A 14,888-nucleotide genomic window follows, 5' to 3' on the forward strand; every position below is an offset into this window, starting at 1 on the left:
ATTGAAAATGAAGAGTAATGGTTGATATCCAAACTTTGCATTAAATTTGAAAACTTGTCATTGTAAAACTCTGAACCCATATCAGTTTGCAAATTACAAGGGGTTCTCTTACTTTTTTCCAATACTTCTTGAAAAGCGTTTGTAACATCTAATTTATTTTTAGTTTTCAGTGGCACTACCCAAGCATATTTAGAAAAACAGTCAATCACGACCAAAATAAAGCTAAACCCTTTATTATAGGGTTTTATGTTTTTAAAGTCTATCAAATCTGCTTGCCATAAGTCGTCTATTCCTTTTAGAATAACGGAGCGACGTATGAAGTTTTTTCGAGCTGTCTTATGAATTTCATTCACTATTTGTTGTTTTATCATGTTGAGTAGATTTATTTAACTTAGGTGTATCAAGGTTTTGCAACTTCTGATCTATATATGCAATAATAGTTGCTTTTAAACGATTTATTGCTAGTTGCATTTCAAATATATTTTCTTTCTTGTTTTGTTGAATATAACTTTTTATTTCTTCTTTTGTATAAAAATTACGAATTGTTTGATCCACATATTCTTTATTGACTACATCGTCTGCTTCAATAGGTATCACCACACCTCTTAATCTTTGCGAATGTAAATTAAACTCACCGTTATCTGTTCTTGTAATAGTTTTAGTTAAATCATATAATTCAGGCAGCCGCATTCTTTTATGAACGTGATGTCCGAATTTATCAATATTCATGGTTTTGAAACAGGTGTGGTTCTTTTAATTATTAAGTTACGAATGAAACTATAAATATTTTGTGAAGTATTTTATTAGTTTATAATACCACTTTCTTTGAGTTCTTCTATAATAGAAATTATTTCATTATCTAAACCTGTATTGCCGGCCTCTTGAGAAGCAATCAACAACTTTAATCTTTCAACCAATTCGTTAGGATCATTCCAATACACGTAATCTACGTTTTTATTCCACTTCTTCATTACTGACAAGCCCTTTCCTTTTGGCATTGGACTAAGGTTTGGGGTTGTATTGTTAGGTAACTTGAAAAGAGGTTGTATAATTTGTAGATACTTTCTACCTTTATTGCCGTTTATCGGTTTTTTAGGATCGTAATCGCGCCTGTGAGCATTGGAAATCAAAAGCAGTGACTTATATATTTTTTTATCGTCTTCTGTAACCGAAGACAAATCTGGATTTTTTTTATATAATAGTTCAATTAATCCTGGAGTAGTAGTATATCGGTTTCCATCTATTTTAATGGTCTTGTCTCCTATAGTGATTGGAATTGTACCAAGCATCAATTTTCCTCGTTCATTCCTCACACCATATGGAACATTTGTAAAATCTTCAGGCGTTAATGACCATGAAGACAAATTGTCTTCTGTATCATCGTTCCATTCAACTGTTTTGAACGAGTCGCTACTATTTTCTAGATCAATACTATGATTATCACTATCATTACTTCTTTCATTGTAGTCCTTATCACTGGCACTATTATTGTTTTCATAGTCATCTTCATTAACGTTTTCACAGCTTGCAGTATACGGTTGCGTGATAGTATCTTCATAATTCGGCTTTTCTGTTTTGCGAATCCCATTTTCTGTCAATTTATGGGAGCGTTTATTGGCAATTTTATTTAATGGATTTATTATAGGTCTGAATACAGATTTCAAAGCTTCTTCATTTTCGGTTTCAATGTTTCGCAACTTCTTAACCTTTTTTTTAACAGCTTCTGCTGCATTGACTATTTGGCGTTTTAAACAAGCTTCCATTATTAAAATAAGTTTGTGCTTCTGCTAAATCTTTAGGCAAAATAACGCGATTTACCAAGTAACATCGCATTATATATCAGAAAAATGATATGATCAATTAAAAAATACGAAACTGTCAAATTTATTTCTATAACATCCTTCATTTTTCTGACAATCTTTATTGATCACCAAATAACTATATGGTTCACTCCATATTTTAGAACACATTTCACGGAACTCATTCCAGGACATATCTGTGTTAACGTGTTCATCATAAACGTGTTTCATATTTATTTCATCTTGCTTAAACAAAATAATCAAATTAGCATTGTCTCGTACTAGTTGTTTTGGAACCTTACTGTAAGTTTGATTTAAATAAAACGAATCTATGTTTCGATGCCTACCCATCGCAAAATAATCTCGCATGTTATTCTGATTTTCACACGCTACGTCATCAAATATAATTATTGAATTTGGTTTAGCATCCTGGGGGCTGAGAACTTCTTCACTATCCTTATATTTTGAAAATGAGACACTGGGCACCATGTCTAGGACTTTTTCCAAAAATATGTATTTAGGTTGATCTAATGTTTTTGAATACACGTAAACATTTTTAAAATGCAACCCATCCTTATGCAAAAGAAGACCAATAACAAGATTTGTTTTCCCGCAATTAGAAGGTCCGCATACTATACACCTGATTGTATTAGGTAATAGTTTACCATGACGGATATTTTTGTTTTGCGTGTTTAAACAAAAAGTGTCAATTTGCAACGAATCCGGTTGTTTAATAAACTTCATAGTCGCAATGAATGTCACCTGATATAGCTAAAATTATAATGATTAAAAGAGTCGTATAATTTACCTTATATACACATTACGATGTTGATCTTATATTATTGGGCATTCCACCCACCTAAGTGAGCGCAGCGAACGGTCGTGAGCAGAGCGAACGATAGGTGGGGCAGAATGCCCAATAATATACTACTACTCACAACATTACTGTCGCTCGGAGATTGCACGGCTAACCTCCCGGTTATTACATAACCAAATACACTGCTCAAAGCTGCAGGTATGTCGGAACTAAATATGATTTTTTTTCCGTCATAAATGTGAGGGAAAATGTCACCAGCTAAAATGATGTCAATTGGTGATTTTTTATGAAAGTCAGGATCGGCTAAAACTAAGTTTTTATATTCGTTAATCACGGTTTGTGGAATTGTCACGGTAGGTAAATCCGAAGTAATTTTTCGCAAAACAACAGCGTCAATGTTAAAAAGAGGAATTGAATTATGACGTGATTTTATAGATAACAACGTCATTCCGTAATTTTTGAGGTTTTCACCACCAAGTCCATAAATATTAAAAGGACATTTATGTACCGATAAACCCAAACGATGTAAGCATTCAGCTGAAATAAAATTCGACTGCGCGCCCGAGTCAATTAATACTCTGCACGGTTGATAACAGTTAAACTGATCTAAAACATGCACAACTGCAGTTCCCAATATAACGGTACTATTTGTTTGAATGGATGACGCATGACAATTCATAACAACATCGCTAGTATCGACCAGCGACTGCGCAGGCGCCGAGGCGGGACCAGGCGCGATGCCTGCAGGAACCGGTTTCTTATCACCCGAGTCTGCGTGCAACAACATATGATGCGGCTGATTACAGATAAAACATCTATATTGACTTTTGCATTCGCTTGCATTATGATTCTGCTTTAGACAATTTCGACATAGTCTAAGAGCTTCAGCACGGCTGACACGCTGTGAATAGTTCAATTTACGAAATTGATCACAACGAAAAATCATATGATTTTCTCCACAATGTAAACACGATAACTTTGAACGTGTTGTTGAAGAAGCATGCGAATAATTTTTATTTACTTTATTAATATTTTTAGTGTACATTTTACTATCAGTTGTTTTATTTTGTCGCATATTTACGTCACTACTACGAGTAAAGGATGATGAATGATCAAGAACTTTTATTTGATTGTGCACAAAACTCATTAGATGCGAGAATGTAGGTATAGAATTTTGATCTAACTGTTGTTCGAATAACTTGCGTGTTTGTGGGTCTAAAGATCGCAACGCGATATGACAGAATAGATAATTATTCAAGTTATCAACTTTTAAGCCTTTAATGGCTTTGTATGAATGTTCATATGTTTCAATAAACATGTTTAAATGAGTAGAAGATTCTTTTTGAAGTGGTGAAAAATTAAGCATTTTATCCAAGTACATACCGACTAACATTCGGCTGTCTTGATATTTATCAAGGAGACTCTTCCATACCAAGTCATAGTTGGCAGCAGTAACAGGAAGACTCTTTACTATATTTAACGCTGATCCCTTTGTGCATGACAATAAATAGTGAAATTTATCAATTTTTGAAATACTTTCGTTACTATGAACCAAGGAGCAAAATGTTTCGTAAAACGTATTAAAGTTTTCAATATTACCGTCAAATGTAAACAATTCAATCTTAGGAAGTCGAGGTCAAGATTCCTTTTGTTGTGAAGGAGTTTCGTCCTTAACGCAACTGACATTAGGTTCAAGTTTGCGCAGATGCAATTTTATACGAAAGTATAATTCATCGAAGTTTTTTAATGCCTGACCATTTAATGTAGCTTTGGAGTTATGTTTAAGTTCGCATTCAAAAATATCATAAATAACACGTTCGAAAGATTGACGCAAATCGTCAATTTCTGAAGCACGTAACAAAAACATTTCCTTGGAGTCGGAATCCAAAGTAGTTCTACTCGAGTCATATATAGATTGAACTTGCTCATAAAGCCTTTCCTTTTTATTTTGTAATAAATTCATCAAGATCGATGTGTCTTGATCAAGTGATTCATTGTCAGATAGATCGTCTTTGTTATTTTTCTTAGACATTTTTTGTAAGAGAAGAGTAGGGTAGATGACAAAGAACGAGGTGTAGTGTAATTAATGCTCACTACGTACGGCACACGTATAATGTACAGATTCGTTACGTTATAAAACTTTATATAGAACGTCTATATATTATGTAAGATATACGTAAACTGTGATATAAATATCAATAAATAAAGTACAAATATATGTATGATATCTATAGGTAAATGAGATATTCGTGGTCTAGTGACCAGGAAAACTTGGATATCTGGGGTCAGATGACCAGGACAAATTTGATATCCGGGCTCGAAGGACCAAAAAAATTGTGCGATCTGCGCAATTTACAGGTGTCGCTGATAGAATATATATATAAATAAATGACTGTATGTTAAGAGATTGTATAGAACGAACAATTGTCTGCTCTAATCGGCGAGTAAAAGGATCTCCACCAACCTTTATCATCCACAATCGAGCTGGAATCTGGACAGCTGGGCAGCCTCTGGAGTGCCTGAACGTCAGGCCGGCGACCAAGGTCAGAGTAACACTCACTTAACCCGATCGGGTGAGCAAAAATATATTGTTCAGTTCAAAATCACACAACAGTTCCAATAAACGTTATTGAAGCTCCAATGGAGAACACAGATATGCGTGAAACGTTCACGTCTAGGCTGCAAGTCGTAAGGGCGTGAGTTTTGTACAGAACGTCTGTACTAGCCCGCGTCGAACGTCGAACAGAAGGATTGCCAGTCATACATCCAGTGACGGTGGACTGACAATTATTTGATCGAGATTTTACATTTACCCACCAATATTGAGCAGATATTGAACAGGGTCGTTCCTTATAATCCTGCTCTTCTCCTAAAATATGATGCTCACATAAATTTAGAAGTGTCCACACAGCGTGCTATAATTAAGTATTTGTTCAAATATATGACAAAAGGACCTGATGAAGCCCGTATTGCCGTTGTTGATGAAGAACATCGTGAGGATGAAATCGAACAATATGTCACTAAGCGATATATTAGTTCTAGCGAAGCAGCGTGGCGTGTTCTCGAATTTGATATTGTAGCTAGGAACCCTACGGTAAAAATGTTAACAGTACATTTGCCCGATCAAAATTCAGTATTTTTTAAGCCTGGCCACGCGAACGAGGCAGTTAATAATGCAGGTTCAGATCTTTTAGACTATTTCAGTAGGCCTTTAACTGAGGAGTTTGATCGGGTATCCTACTTAGACTTTTTCGAAACTTACAACATTCATGCGAAAGATCCATGTTTAAAGACAGTTCAGGCGGTGCAAATGCAGAACGGCAAATTTCTTACGCGGAGAATGCGGGGTGAGCTCGTCGCGCGTCTATTTTGGGTCGCGCCGAACAGAGGTGAACAGTTCTTTTTAAGACTTCTTTTAAGTGTTTACCCTTGTCGTAGTTTCGCGGATTTACTTCAAATTGGAGGTCCAAATTGCAAAACTTTTCAAGAAGCTGCCAAATTCGCAGGACTTGCGGACGACTCAGTCGAATATGAACGGGCTATGGAAGAAGCTTCCACTTTTTTAACCGGACCACGACTTCGTAGCTTTTTTGTAACGCTGGCTGTTAATGGTGCCTCAGTGGCGTCACTGTGGAACACGTATAAACGTCAATTAGCCGAAGATTTCCTTTATAGGGTGCCAGATGACGAAGAAAACGCGTTTAACATGTGCCTCATCCAAATAGATAGAATGCTACGCAGACACGGAACTTCGTTAATAGAACAAGGTTTGCCGGAAGTAATTTATAGGTCAACGGAGTTAGATAGGGAACGCACTGAATATGATTTAGATAGTTTAAAATCATACGTAGAAGAGTGGTTGCCACAGTTATCTCCCGATCAACGTGCCGTATTCGATTACGTGGAAAAGCTTTGCGTTGATAGTGTTTACCGAGAATCCAACAACTGTGCGATTTTTATCGATGGTCCGGCCGGCACCGGAAAAACGCTTTTATTGAAGGTCATAACTGCATATATCCGCGGTAACCTTAAAGGTATAGCTTTAACCTGTGCATCGTCTGCAATTGCTGCTCAAAATTACACAAACGGAATGACGGCTCATTCCTTGTTTAGATTTCCTTTACATCTATTAGATGATAGCGGATACTGGAACATCTCAAATGGTACTCAAAGAGCTGAATTGATTTATAATTCTAATCTCATTGTGTATGATGAAGCGCCGATGGCTCATAAATACCTTATAAATTTATTAAATAGATCATTGCAGGATTTGATGAGGTCAGACAAAATTTTTGGTTCTAAAATAATTATTTTTGCAGGAGATTTTCGTCAAATTCCTCCAGTAGTCCCAGAAGCACGAACGAATTTTGATATATTAAACGCGTCACTAAAAACTTCACCTATTTGGAAACAATTGAAAAAATTTAGTTTGGTAACTTCACAGAGATGTAAGGATGACGCACAGTATGCAGATTTTCTTTTAAAACTGGGTTCAAATTTATTACCTACTCTTAGATTAGAAACAAATAATAATGATTTGCAATTAGTCCAACTTGAATCCATTGATTATGTTACTGAATTAGAAGATTTAATTGATTTTGTATTCCCAGAAGTTACTCTTACTGAGCCAGGCGTATGCTCCTTCAGAGCGATTCTATGCACCCGTAACGATACAGTTAGAGAAATTAATGCCGTTATTTTAGACAAACTACCAGGAGAAGTATTACATTTTTATGCCATAGACAAAATTTTAAACGACAACGCTGATCAAGTATATTTTAGTCCCGAATTTTTAAAGAAAGAAAGAAAGAAAGATACGTTTATTATAAAGGGACACCACAGTAACAAGTATAAAATAAATAACAAATATATAATATAAAACACGGAGTAACACATAACTTACAATCAAACACATAATAAAAAAAAAAATTAAAAAATTAAAAGACAACATACACGAGAAATACAAATAATTGTGTGTATGGACTGGTCAACGATGGTGGTGGTGTCCTTTATAAAAGGGCCTCACTCAGCATAAGCCGCGGCGCGAGCCACGACGCTGGTATTCTGTGGACCCTGCTAAGTGAGGCACGGAAGCCGTGTCTCCCACAAATACGACTTGAATGAATACATAATAATATTTACTTATAAAATAAAGTACTTAGTTTACAAAAACATATATTAAAAGCGTGTGTGTGTGCAGTGTATCTACAAATACATGAAAGAAATACAATAATACTTACAAAACAATGCGTATAAAACGATAAAATAAACAAATAAATAAAGTTAGAAATGTTAGAATGTGACAAGTTAGTGTGCGTGCGGATTTGAACGAAAGAACGTAGTGTACGTTGCAACTCAAACTGGTTTGGCCGGAGTAAAACTACCGTTAGCGGGCTTACTACGTCAACATTTTTATCAAACGCATTACGTCAGTTTCAACCGCCACTGCCGTCCGAGTGCAACGTTTATTATGTAATCAGCTTGTACAAAAAACCCGTCGCGAAAGTTTTTTTGTGTTTTTAAAAGTGTTGGGAATAAAAATATAAATAATTGATTGATAATAAAAAACATTTAACGAATCAGTGACCGTAGTTACAATAAAAAAATAACAAATAACCCCCAATGAACAGACTAGAGACGCATATTTGTGTACCGCCTACTAGTGTATTTTCAATGAGTAGCTGTGTGCCTGTGTGCCTGTGTGCCTGTTAGAGCTATATTGCCGTCGCATCCGCGTCGCAAGTTAGACTCCGCCATCGTGTCGTGTCTGGACCACAGAGGTAGGTTTAAGTGGTTTTGTTTATTAAGAACTCTTTTGTAGTCGCAGAAGATGTTGCTTAAAATGAAGTTTAAAATTATTGATTTACATACACTTCGACCACAAGGTGTTCCAGATTTCGATTTGCAATTAAAATTAGAATGTGTTTGTGTAATCACGCGTAATCTTAGTTTCGCGGACGGCTTAGTAAATGGCACCAAAGTAATAGTTGTTGAAACATCTCCATATATTATTAAAGTTCGGAAACAAGGTGAACTAGGAGATTATTTGATCCCTCGAATTCTTTTTAAAGCGCCTATAGAACATAACAGCCCTTACGAGATGTGTCGCCGTCAATTCCCGTTGCAGGTGTGTTATGCAATGACTATTCACAAGAGCCAGGGTCAAACGATTAGTCGCGTTGGGGTCGATCTTAGATCTGATATGTTTAGTCACGGTCAACTGTATGTAGCTTTAGGTCGCGTTCGCGAAAGACGTGACATAAAAGTACTACTACCCAGGCACCGAATCGAAAATGACCAACCTTTCTCGAATAACGTTATCATATCAGAACTTTTAAGTTTAACGTAACTTTATTTAGGGTGGCACTTCTTGAAAAGACTGAACCAGTTCATCTCTGTTATTAAGCTTATTGGGTTTTTTTTAGATCGGTTAAATCATGTGCTGAAATTATCGTTTATTGCGAATTTTTAATTATTATTTATAATCATTCTATCTTGTTTTTTCTTCTTTTCGTATAATTAAACGATAGAACTGACTTTAACAAGCTTGCACTCGATTTGATGATGGTTGCATTGAATTTCAAAGCTAGGTTTACCATTTTATTAGTCACAATCACTGAATTAAAATGTGTGTTAATCAATTGGCAATGTGTGCATGCCCTTCCCAGCCGTTAACGCTGTGGAGGCTCATCTTTAGGGGACGAGAGAACGGGCGTGAAGTGAACTGGCAGGATGAACACTTGGCTGCGGGTGCGACCGGTGCATGAGAGTGAAGTGGAGCTGGCTGGAAGATGGAGGCAGGTATCACTCGATTGCTTTAGCTGAGTTCCACTCAGATCAAGTAAGCTGTCATATGGATGAATGTCGCAGGTTGGAATGATCCGGAGTAGAACTGTCGGTGTCGTTCCCATCGTCGTAGGCATTTTCGGTGGATTTTGTAGGTCGATCAACAATGGTTGCGTGAGTTTTAGCTGTCAAGCTGCTATGCCGTGCTAGCCGATTCTTGCGATCTGGGATACAAGGGATGGACGTATCCTGTGGAATGATCGTGTCAGTGAAGGTTTGAATGTCGCTTAGGACTGGAAAGGAGGGAGTACGGAAACTGTAATCAGTATTCAGGATCTCGCTGTACATGGACAATGTTTAGTTTAGGTGTATTAAAGTGGTAATTGTTCGAAGTTATTTGAAAAGAATTCTGTTTCAGTGTTTAAGCACTAAAACTGTTAGTTTTTTTAAACGGTTTTATTTAGCTCACCCCGTTTGTTTTATTCTTGGGTCAAATTTAGTAATTCAAATTTCACCCTCTTCCTGTCAACCGATTAATCTGAAATTTTGTATACACTTTGGATTTTGGTGACAATACAATTATGTTTATTCATTATCATTATAAATCCAAGATGGCGGCCGCTACAAAATGGCGGATAACGTAGGTTTTATCAATCCCATCAATATGGGTATCAAATGAAAGGGCTCAACAAGCAGAATACAATATACTAAAAAAAAATTTAATCCAAGATGGCGGCCTCTACAAAATGGCGGATAACTTAGGTTTTGTCAATCCCATCAACATGGGTATCAAATGAAAGGTCTCAACAAGTAGAATACAATTTAATATGCAAAATTAAACGGTTTTATATTTAGCTCACCCCGTTTGTTTTATTTATTCTTGGGTCAAATTTAGTAATTCAAATTTCACCCTCTTCCTGTCAACCGATTAATCTGAAATTTTGTATACACTTTGGATTTTGGTGACAATACAATTATGTTTATTCATTATCATTATAAATCCAAGATGGCGGCCGCTACAAAATGGCGGATAACGTAGGTTTTATCAATCCCATCAATATGGGTATCAAATGAAAGGGCTCAACAAGCAAAATACAATATACTAAAAAAAAATTAAATCCAAGATGGCGGCCGCTACAAAATGGCGGATAACGTAGGTTTTATCAATCCTATCAATATGGGTATCAAATGAAAGTGCTCAACCAGTAGAATACAATGTACTATATAAAATTAAAATCCAAGATGGCGGCCTCTACAAAATGGCGGATAACTTAGGTTTTATCAATCCCATCAACATGGGTATCAAATGAAAGGTCTCAACAAGTAGAATACAATTTACTATGCAAAATTAAACGGTTTTATATTTAGCTCACCCCGTTTGTTTTATTTATTCTTGGGTCAAATTTAGTAATTCAAATTTCACCCTCTTCCTGTCAACCGATTAATCTGAAATTTTGTATACACTTTGGATTTTGGTGACAATACAATTATAATAATTCATTATCATTATAAATCCAAGATGGCGGCCGCTACAAAATGGCGGATAACGTAGGTTTTATCAATCCCATCAATATGAGTATCAAATGAAAGGGCTCAACAAGCAGAATACAATATACTAAAAAAAATTTAAATCCAAGATGGCGGCCGCTACAAAATGGCGGATAACGTAGGTTTTATCAATCCGTCGGATAACGTAGGTTTTATCAATCCCATCAATATGGGTATCAAATGAAAGGGCTCAACAAGCAGAATACAATATATTAAAAAAAAATTAAATCCAAGATGGCGGCCGCTACAAAATGGCGGATAACGTAGGTTTTATCAATCCTATCAATATGGGTATCAAATGAAAGTGCTCAACCAGTAGAATACAATGTACTATATAAAATTAAAATCCAAGATGGCGGCCTCTACAAAATGGCGGATAACTTAGGTTTTATCAATCCCATCAACATGAGTATCAAATGAAAGGTCTCAACAAGTAGAATACAATTTACTATGCAAAATTGAAATCTAAGATGGCCGCCGCTACCAAATGGCTTATAACAATTTTTTATCAATCCCACCAATATGGGTATCAAATAAAAGGGCTTGACAAGAAGAATACAGTGCACTATACAACCTCAATATTTAAGATGGGCGCAGCCACTAAATGGCGTATAATAATAAGATTAAAATTTAGAAATTGAATCTGGGATGACGGCTGAAAGAAGAATGTTGCCTTTAATACTATCATGGGCTTCTACAATACATAAAATGCAGGGCAGCACTGTGGATCACGCAGTCGTATACTTAGGTGCGAAACTGTTTGAAGAAGGTCAAGCCTACGTGGCTCTTAGTATAGTAAGATCTTTGCAGGGACTACGTATAGAGGAGTTGGACTGCAATAAACTAACGGGCACGAAACCTTGCAATAATGAAGCACTAAATGAATTAAACAGAATGCGAAATAAAAACTAAAAACTAGAAAATAAAAATAGGTAAAAAAACTTTTTAAGTTAAACGGTTTTATGTTAAACATACATTGCAATGTTTAAGCTAAATGTACTAAAAACCAAAAAATAATAAAATAGATACAGTCGTGGGAATTATAAACATATGCATAGACTAGACTAAAATAAAACCGTGGGGCACGTTAATTGTCTACAATCGTCGATTTAAATGTTTGTTTTATAATGTTACACTATTACATTTTTTCATTTTTTTTTTTTTCAATTAGGCAGTTGTTCAACCGACAACGATGGACGTGTGATAAGTAGGGCTAGAATGTGGAAACAAGCTAGCAAGCTCGATTATAAGCGAGTTTTAGGGTTTCATAGTGGTGAGCGAGTAGTACTTTTATCATATGTTTTGCTAGCGAGCTTGCTAGCTTGTTTCCACATTCTAGCCCTACTTATCACACGTCCATCGTTGTCGGTTAAACAACTGCCTAATTATAGTGTAACATTACAAAACAAACATTTTAATCAACGATTGTAGACAATTGACGTGCCCCACGGTTTTATTTTAGTCTAGTCTATGCATATGTTTATAATTCCCACGACTGTATCTATTTTATTATTTTTTGGTTTTTAGTACATTTAGCTTAAACATTGCAATGTATGTTTAACATAAAACCGTTTAACTTAAAAAGTTTTTTTACCTATTTTTATTTGTAAGCAAACGTATGATTTATTGATGTTCATTTTTTACTTTATAACGCTAACGCTTTACAAATAATATTGTTACCAAATTTAAGTGCGTATATAAACAATAAATTAATACTAAAATATTTCGATAAAGACACCAATGATGTTTATTGATACATAAAACTAAGTGCTACTTTCTCAACTTAAAGCAATAAGTTATGCAGTAATTATACTTCAACGAGTATATTTAAACAAATCGTCATTCAAAAGCATTTTACCCAATACCTAACTTACATTAAGTAAAATTTATCTTTGTCATTTTAGTCACTTATTTTTTATCATTCACTAAGCTGTAAGCAAAATATATTTACTAAAATAATAAAAAAAATACGATATTCATGGTAAGTTGGATTAGCTATTTTATGACTTGATATTTTCATGCATTAATTCAGGAAAATAAATGTATAATGAAAAATAAGTTTTTATAACCGATTAAATTTGTGTAATGTGTAGTGTATACATTTTAATGTATTTAACATTTGCAAATTATATTGATTTGTAAATAAATATTAGTTCCATTAAAATTGTACTAAAGAATATTTTATACTAGCGTATATTAGTAACTTAAGTTAGAATTAAGTAAACAAACAAAAAAATATACGCCTTAAATAATAAATATAAGGAAGAAAGGAAACTACCCGGATGCCTGTTTACTCATCATCAAGGAAACTTTAAGAAATAACATTACTACAAATGTCTGCTCGAAGAAAGATTCAAAAACTTAAACAAATGCCAAGCTGGAAATCGATTAATGAGTACACATAAACGCTACATAGTACAACACGCGTGTCCTGTAATGGAACGGACAGAATAAAGAATATGTGTTATGGTACTTCGAATCAGTACAGTATAATAATATTATACATTAGCATTCAATGGTGTATGAATCGTCATCGTCATTGTGTCAGCAAAGACGCATCATCAATTGCACAGATTTGTGGCTACAAATATATAAATGAAAAGTGTTATTTAGAACATTATTTATTGTGTTGTGGAATAAAATAGGTCAATAATTACCTGTATCCGGCAGTGACGAACAATTTTTTCATTCACAAACATGGGTAAATACGACGACTGTCAGATGGGCTAAACATGAAAAAAGTCCTTAAACCAAATCCCATTGTTTCGCTATTGTGTTTGAAAATCTAAGCCGCAGGAGGATATTAAGTACGACCATGCTTTACCTTTAATGGTGTATGTAAAAATAATGAAGCCTATAATCAACAATGAATGTTCTATACCATTCTAAGCAAATTAAAAAACAAATTTGATCATGTCAATTTCTGGCCTCCCACAAGCGGGTCTCACCAGTATTGACAGAAGAATGATCACTCATCGATACAAAAACATACATAAAGTAATTAATACATGTATACAGGCTAAATAAAGTGAAATTGCTAGAAAATACCTACTCCTTGGAAAAACAATAATTGGAGAAGAAAGCACTACCTAACAACGTGAAACTTTGATATTCAAATTTTCAAATCAAAATATGGCTAAAACAAAAAAAAATACTTAAAAATTGAAAGGTAAAAGAAAACACCTTTAGTTAAAAAAATAGAAAGCGAGTCATATTTTATATATTCTGGTAAAATTGTTTAGTTTTAAATGTTACCAAATACACCAAATGTTATTAGAAATGAAAGTAACTGCATATAGTTTAATTCATATGTGTACAGTCAACATACTACCTACGTTTTATTTTTTTAAGTCTACATTCGTTATTTATCTATATACTTATAATAAATCTGTAGAGAGGTCAATTCTGTACATTAAATATTTTTTCAAAATAACTATCAGGGGGTGATAAGTGGTCGATACTGATGCCAAAAATGCAATCAGTAAATTTTTTGTCTGTCTGTCTGTCTGTCTGTCTGTATGTTCCTTATAGAAACAAAAACTACTGGACGGATTTTAATGAAACTTGGTACAATTATTCTTCACACTCCTGGACAGGTTATAGTATACTTTTCATCACGCTACAATCAATAGGAGCAGAGTAGTGAAGGGAAACCCTTTTGTATGAAAAATCTAAACCACTCAAGTTAGACGTTTGAAATTTGGCATGCAGGTACCTAAGATACCGTAGAGGTGCACTAAGAAAGGAATTCCCGAAAATCCTACGGGAACGGGAATTAGCGGGAAAATCCTTTTGTATGAAAAATCTAAACCACTCAAGTTAGACGTTTGAAATTTGGCATGCAGGTACCTTAGATACCGTAGAGGTGTACTAAGAAAGGAATTTCCGAAATTCCTACGGGAACGGGAATTAGCGGGAAAATCCTTTTGTATGAAAAA

General features: G+C 34.8%; 1 protein-coding gene across 1 annotated transcript; it reads right to left on the reverse strand.

Annotated features, from left to right (window-relative positions):
• Positions 1–345: 345 nt before the first annotated feature.
• On the reverse strand, positions 346–2,696 carry LOC126381630 (uncharacterized). Its single transcript, XM_050031082.1, has 3 exons — positions 2,608–2,696; positions 1,070–2,045; positions 346–422 (listed from the first exon to the last, which is right to left on the reverse strand). Exons 2-3 carry the CDS (start codon positions 1,761–1,763, stop codon positions 346–348), a joined length of 771 nt encoding a protein of 256 aa, XP_049887039.1. The 5' UTR covers positions 1,764–2,045; positions 2,608–2,696.
• Positions 2,697–14,888: the final 12,192 nt, after the last annotated feature.

The sequence above is a fragment of the Pectinophora gossypiella genome, unplaced genomic scaffold, assembly GCF_024362695.1.
Source record: "Pectinophora gossypiella unplaced genomic scaffold, ilPecGoss1.1 Pgos_70, whole genome shotgun sequence".
NCBI lineage: Eukaryota > Metazoa > Arthropoda > Insecta > Lepidoptera > Gelechiidae > Pectinophora > Pectinophora gossypiella.